This window comes from Indicator indicator, chromosome 26 (genome assembly GCF_027791375.1).
Source record: "Indicator indicator isolate 239-I01 chromosome 26, UM_Iind_1.1, whole genome shotgun sequence".
NCBI lineage: Eukaryota > Metazoa > Chordata > Aves > Piciformes > Indicatoridae > Indicator > Indicator indicator.
Window position 1 is genome coordinate 8,564,493 of NC_072035.1, and position 6,985 is coordinate 8,571,477.

At 38.7% G+C, this 6,985-nt stretch overlaps 1 protein-coding gene across 1 annotated transcript; it reads right to left on the reverse strand.

Annotated features, from left to right (window-relative positions):
• Positions 1–521: 521 nt before the first annotated feature.
• DENR (density regulated re-initiation and release factor) lies at positions 522–6,748 on the reverse strand. The gene is made up of 7 exons (XM_054392798.1): positions 6,640–6,748; positions 5,754–5,773; positions 5,385–5,469; positions 4,714–4,800; positions 2,574–2,690; positions 1,477–1,616; positions 522–755 (listed from the first exon to the last, which is right to left on the reverse strand). The coding sequence occupies exons 1-7, from the start codon at positions 6,743–6,745 to the stop codon at positions 711–713; spliced, it is 600 nt and encodes a 199-aa protein (XP_054248773.1). The 5' UTR covers positions 6,746–6,748; the 3' UTR covers positions 522–710.
• Between the last annotated feature and the right edge of the window lie 237 nt (positions 6,749–6,985).

The window sequence follows — 6,985 nt, forward strand, 5'->3', positions numbered from 1 at the left end:
TATAAAGTTGTGTTAATTATTGCCACTCTTGAATAAGCGAGATGCTAAAGGCATAAAGCCATTCAAATTGCCTCACCCAGAACACCAGCAGGGTTAGGAGGATCATTTGGAATTATGAAAATAGGCTGTTTCATACATATTCCCATGTTTCTCAGTGTTTCCACTTAGGAGAATAAATACAGGTAAGTTGGAAGGGACCTAAAATGATCACCTAGTCCAACTGCCTGACCACTTCAAGATCCATTTTCTTTTAATTAATTACCTTTAAAACATTTTTTCCATTCCCATTTGTAGGATTTTACACAGATAAATCAGAAGTATAAGTTTCACTGGTGACACAGCTTCTTGACTTAAGTTCAGCAGAGGGGACAGCAATTGGGGAAAAAAAAAAGGACTTAAATTATTATTTTCCTGCAAGCCTGTTAGAGGAAAATAGCTATAAAGAAAACAGAAACTCTGTTCAGTGAGGAACAGTAATTTTATTTAAATCTACTTCATGCATAAGCATGATAAAATCCCAATTTAACTTTGGCAAATATCACAATGAGGAAAAAAAACCCAGAACAACCCCAAGCAGCCTATACAGAACAGTGAAAATGCCAAGGATACAGGTTCTCCACAGCTGCACTGCAGAGCAAATGGGTTTAGAAGCCTCACTTTGGCTATGTCATTTATAAACCATAGAATTAAATAAAAGTAGTCTTTTACTATCACTTCTTAACTTCTCCAAGGTCTTCAATGCTATCATCATCCACCTAGGAAAAACAAAAGGAAAATGACAGCATATTAAGTGTATTTTCTTCTCAGATGTCTCCCTCAATATTCACCACTGTACACGAAAGGAAGTATGGGAAAAAGCTACAGCACCACCCGAGATTCCCTACTGTAAATTCTCTGCGAGTGGCATGTGCCTACACAACACAGCTGAGCCTATGAGGCTCTGAATAAAGACAGGCCTACAGAGTCATTTCAGAAGAATCCAATTACCAGGACCACCAGAAGAAGGGAGAGTCAAAGAAACCACTTGTGCTTATAGCAGCACAATCAGACTTCTCAACCACCAACATTCCAGTCCAACCCACAACTAGCTAATCTATTCTGTTGAAGTACAAGTGGGTTTCTCTTTTTAAGGTTACTAATTTTGCAGTATTTTAACATATTCTGAACAATAAGATTGCAATGTAGGAATACTTTTGCATTCACAGTAAGAAATGATCACAAAAGTCACAGACATTTGACAGCTGGACTTATTCCTCACTCTACTACCCACAAGAACAGGGAATTAATGTTTCTCAGACCATGGAAGCAAGATTTAACTTCAAGTTTACTCCTTAACCTAGCCATTCGCAAGTAGGAATGCAACAAATGGTCTTTCATTTCCGCAGAACAATCTGTCCTGGCAAAGATGAAACCCTTTTCCAAAGTCATAAGCTATTGTAGAAAACCAGAGCTCTGACAGAAGAAAGAGTTTCTTACCTCAGGCCACTTCTCCTGGATTACATCAATAATGTCATCTGTAAAATCACCCTGAATGATGATTTCATCTTCTCCTGTTACTGAGGCACCGCAGGAAAATTTCTGAGCAAAAAACCGTTGTGCTTCCTTCAGATCAATTTCTGTTGATGGGAAAATAGTTTGAGTACAGTCATTGTCATAAAACTATTTTCTCAAGTTTAAAAATATCATCCTGGTTTAACTGTTGAAAAACTGATGGCAGTTTACAGTTAAAGCTTTGCAATAGTATCCATCGAAAGCAAAAATCTGTTGTTTACATCCAAACCAACTGACTCTACAAATCTAGCAAACTCTTCAAGGCCAAAATTGCTCTGTGTCCTCTACACTATCTGTTTCTACAGGTCTATGCTGCATGCATTCACCAGAAAAGCACAAGCAGAACTGATTGAAATAGCCCATCCAATCCTGAACAACTTCCACAATTACTGAACAAGTTTTTCCACAGAAGTCCTTCAATGTATTTCTTTTAGAAGAAATGTGTCCCAACACTTTCTGAGCTTGGCTTCCACCACAAAGACTTGTATCTCAGTCAGACTGAGCTCATACATACTACTGATCACTCAAGGAAACAGATAATACTTTTGTGCAGGAAATATGTAATAATTTGTTAGTGCAAACAAGGTTAAAAATTCCCTTTCTAACAGAATTTGTGATCAGTGTGTGAAGAACCAAAGCTATGTGGGTCAGCATTGTCAGTGTACTTTGCTAATGATTTGACTGCTGAACTGGAAAGGCAGTTAAAGCATTTTTTTAATTAAACATGTTTATAACTAAAGACAAGACTACTCTGAATTCTAACAAGCAGACCATTATGGGAAGCCCTGTTTCACCAAAACCTGTAACCCTATTTGTTTGCAACCACCATGGACTTCAGTCATTTATCACTGAGGGAAGTCAGTGTACCTTTAGAATGCTTTGGAACTGCTAAAAGCACCACGGCATTTTCACCTCATATGGAAGGAAGTAGATCACTCAATGTAACACAACCAGAAGAAATACCACACGGTTAAAGACAAGTACATCTAAAACTAACAAAATCCACATAAAAGTCAACTCACCAAACGTTGCAAGGCCACATACTCTTGTGACATATTTTTTCTTTGCTCTAGGAATTTTAGCTATTGTAACTTTTTGTGGTACAGTCTTCTTTTTCTGTTTTATCTGACCTCTTCCACCTGGAGAACAGAGTATAAGGTCACATAATTAGTTAAATGATGTCACACTTCAAAGAACTGTAAGAACGGTTTGCTTCTTTATAGGCATGAAATCTGACATCTCCCCATCTGTGTTGGTAAATCAAAACACATTTTGCACATTAGGGTTCCCATTTGGGTTTATTACTATTTAAGAAAGGTCCAGTGTCATCAAAGCTCAGTATTACAAGAAATAACCTCAAACAAGCATTCAGGTTCAGCTTGCAAAGCAGAACCCCACTACGATTATCAAAAAAAGGCTTTTCCCCCCACTTCACTAATGACTGCATTTAACCTCTCTTTCAGGAACTGTTCTGTGGTTGTAATCCTAGGAACAAACTGTTACTTTAATGTTTTTGATGAGTTTAACATCCTTAAGGTTTGTGTCTGAGGCAAAGCAATTCATTCACGTTCACTTACTGAGGCCATGAGGCTGTGCCTACTCGTGCTACTGGGATAACGACCAGATGAAGCCCTAGACATCAGTGCAAACCCCAGCATGAACCACACATCTGTATGAGCCAGCAGAAAACACTGTGGCTCTGAAACAGAAGCCAACTACAGTCTTTAAGTGCCAAACTTCCACATGATTTAACTTCTTTCTTACTGTTTGTTTCTAGGCCAGCTTGAGGGAACACCACGTATCAGGTAATTCTTAGCTGGAGTAAAACATGCAGAAGATATTTTCCATTCATTAAGATTCTTCAAGTCAGATTGAGATCTGTTAACTTTGTATACAGTTCTCAAGTTCCTTCAGGGTAACTGAAGTGTCATGTTCTCAAGCCTTCTCAGCATAAAAACCTAAAGGATTTATGACAAGCACCCTAACCCCTTGTGACTGAGTTCTCACTCTAGCAGGCAGCACTTTCAATTCTACTGAAAACTAGTATCTGATAAGTGTATTTCTGTCCTCATTTTTTCAGTAAGTTTCTTCAGTGTTTAGTATGTTTCAGTTCACCCTCTCTCTTACAGACAATATATACAATTGTATTTAAGGAAGTCCTCATGGAACTTTAAAACATTTCAGGATTTTTTTCCTGGCACCTAAATGCAATTATTTTAGAACCAAAAAAAGAGACTCAAAACTAACCACCCCCCACCACCCAATAAATTAATGTTGACAGCAAATATCCTGAAATCTCCGGGAAAAGCATCTAAGCTGCAGAATGCAAACTGCTGCTATCACTCCACACAGCCTACTGACAAGGTAAACATAACTGGTTACCAAGACACAAAAACAAGACATCTGCAGAAGCATGTGGCTCAAAATCTGTGTCTTACTGGGCTATTAACCATAATTCCTGATGCACTGCAGACTCAATTGACACTCCACAGGCAAATGCACATCATCAACCCCAGCATTCTGATTTATGGTGGTAAGTGTGTTAATTAGTTCAACAGAAAGAACTCCAATGACTAACGTGTGTTCAAATTGTTTAGTAGTTTTTTTCATCTTCCAAACCCGGTTTTTGGAAGCATTTTTAATTAGTATTGCTGAGATGAGACACAGTTGTTAATGGAGACATAGGTGACTGTTAAAAGCATAAAACTAAGTCCTGTTACATGAATACAGAGGAGGGGTTGAAGGAAAAGCAGTTAAAAGCAGTGCTGGGAAGCATTAGGAACGGAAAGCAGTCTTTGTTTGACTCTGCAAGCGACCTACTGTTAAACAGGGCAGAAACAAGTATTCTGGGAGACATGCCAGCTGATTTTAGGTTGAGAAGAATTCCTCCCTAAGTACAATAGCAATGACAGGAACAATGAGACACAATGTAGATCATCTTTCACTTGCTATCACTACTCTCCAGTTCTTCCATCAGCATATCTCACCTCACTAGTGCTATTACCACTGGCAGAAAGATATTTGGTTCCTTTTCTGCAGAGTCTTGAGTGTAGCTAACAACTAAAACGCCAGGGATCTGTGCTCAAATCTAGACCAGCAGGTGTAAAAGGATGCCCCAAACTGCTTATATATCAGTACCACAAGCAACTATTTAGACCTTGCCTCTCTTTTGCTTCTTCTTCTCCTCTTCTTCTCCTCCTGCAGTTCCTTGGCCTTCCCCAACCCCAGTTTCCTGTTTAGGTGAATTTTCTTAAATACATCAGAAAAGAGGTGGGGAGAAAGAGAACAAAATTAGTAATGAGACAATCACAGCCTTACAGGAACAAGAAGCAAAGTACAGTCACATCTTGCTGAGTTCATAAATTCTTTAGGTACAGCAGCCCCCTTGACCGACATACATTACATCTTCATTATAATGCTTGTGCAAATTAGACCACAAAAGCTTTAGCTCAAGGCTACAATTTCAACACACTCTCTTCACAGAAACACAGAAATTAATGATAGTATTAACACTGGCATCCCAAATGCAAATCAACATGTTCTTTATTATGAATGACCTTTCCTCCAGCCATCCACAGGAGACTGGACAAAGTCTGATAAACTGATGGAAAACAAGCACAATGGATGACTGGTTATAGTGGAAACCTTAAGAAAGGTCAAATATTATTAAACTGCACATTGTTTATTCAGTGTTTTCTGACATTATCAAATATTCTCACAGCATCCAAAAGCCTGGCAGATTCCTAAGAAAACGATTGATTTTCATACTTAATGTAGAGGGAAGAACTGAAGAATACATCTGAGGGAACACAACAGTTAGAAAAGATTCTTACCTACTGTAAGTTTTGCAAACTCATCTGGAAAATTCTTTTCTAACCATTGTCTGCATTTAGTGACATCAGGCATGTATTCGCAGTACTAGAGAAGAAAGATCACATCAATCTTGTCAGCAGAGCAACCACAAAATATCTCACAAATACACCAAAATGTATTTGCTGTCAGCTAAGGCATTTCTCTTTAAGGTGACTGAACGTGAATTTTATGCTAGCACATAAGAAACCTCGTGTCACCCTAAAGATGACAGTGGCTGAAGCAAAGAAGCGCAGGCATTAACAAAAAGCAGACAAGATCAAAAAGAATTATCATAGTCAGGAATCAGAGGATGGAAAGAAGAAATTCAGGCAACAAAAGAATTAACTCACCTCTGTTGGCAATGAACAGACTGGAAAGAGAAGAGAGGGGAAAAAGAAGATTATAAAAAGGAATTCTTCACTTATAGGTTTAGTGTGAAATACAAAACGGTATTTTGAAATTAGGGATGATTTCTTGCATCATAATTTCTGGTTATACCACAAACTGACTCAAGAGCATTACTTCACCGATACCCACACATGTCAATTTTTCTCTCATTAGTTAACTGCTTGCATGATCTACATTAGGCTAAAATTATCACACCAAGAGCAGCTGGTCAGTGAAGAAATGGAAGGAGATACCTACAGCTTTGGGAAAAGTTGCAGAAAGAAACACCAGTTCTACCTGAGGCAAAAGATATACCTAACAAATTACCACATTTTGGTTCTTTGTTGAAAGAGCTGACAAAGCCCAGAAGAGGGGCTCAGCTCCAGAACAAACCCAAACTCATCATGCAGGCTTTCACACAGAACAGGGTTTCTTTCCTAATCCTCTGCAGCTGTATTCAAGTCCAAAGCAAAAGAACATACCTGTCTAAAAACCAGACTTGTCAAGATTATTTACTTCTCTTTATCAGTAAAAAATAGTCTAAATACAGTGACAAAATTACTTTCTTGAATGCTACCTTTCTTATTGTCATACTAACACTTAGAAGCCTTTTCTGTAGCTTTCTGCAGGTAGACACATCTGATCAACAGTTCACAACCTCCACCTCATAAAGGGAAGACCACTCCATTTCACCAGAAACGTTTCAGATAAAATACACGACACAAGCTATTTCAGAAACAGGACGAGAAAGGTCAAGCTGACCAAAAGAAGGTTTCCAATTCTCTCATTCTGCTATGCTGCCCTCACAATCAGCACCTTATAAGAAACAATTGTCCCTTCAGCACTTGCCTCCACAGTAGAGAACCCGAAGAGGATAGTCTCCATCTGACCTGGGACCGCTCTTGACATCTCCTCTGCAGTCAGGGACCACAGGCTCAACTACGTCTGTCGCCATGTCACAAGCCTGGAGGTCACAAAACAAAAGAATCAAGACCTAAGTTTTGAGTTAAAGTTACTGATCTTTTCCAATTCAACAAGAATCATATAAGAATCCCAGAGACTAACAAATTCCAGAGAAAACAGGTACAATCATAAGAAGAGCTGGAGAGATCATGAAGGGCGGGGGCAGGGGGGGAAGTCAAGAAAATGTCTGCAAAAGAATGGAATTCTAGCACATAAATGCAGTATAAAATGA

Excerpts from the sequence above, each read along its gene's own strand:
- DENR (XM_054392798.1), bottom strand. The coding sequence starts at position 6,745 with ATGGCGACAGACGTAGTTGAGCCTGTGGTCCCTGACTGCAGAGGAGAT. Across the intron at positions 5,470-5,753 it reads TCTGTTCATTGCCAACAGAG|TACTGCGAATACATGCCTGA; the intron begins GTGAGTTAATTC and ends TTTCTTCTCTAG. Across the intron at positions 756-1,476 it reads TCCAGGAGAAGTGGCCTGAG|GTGGATGATGATAGCATTGA; the intron begins GTAAGAAACTCT and ends TGTTTTTCCTAG.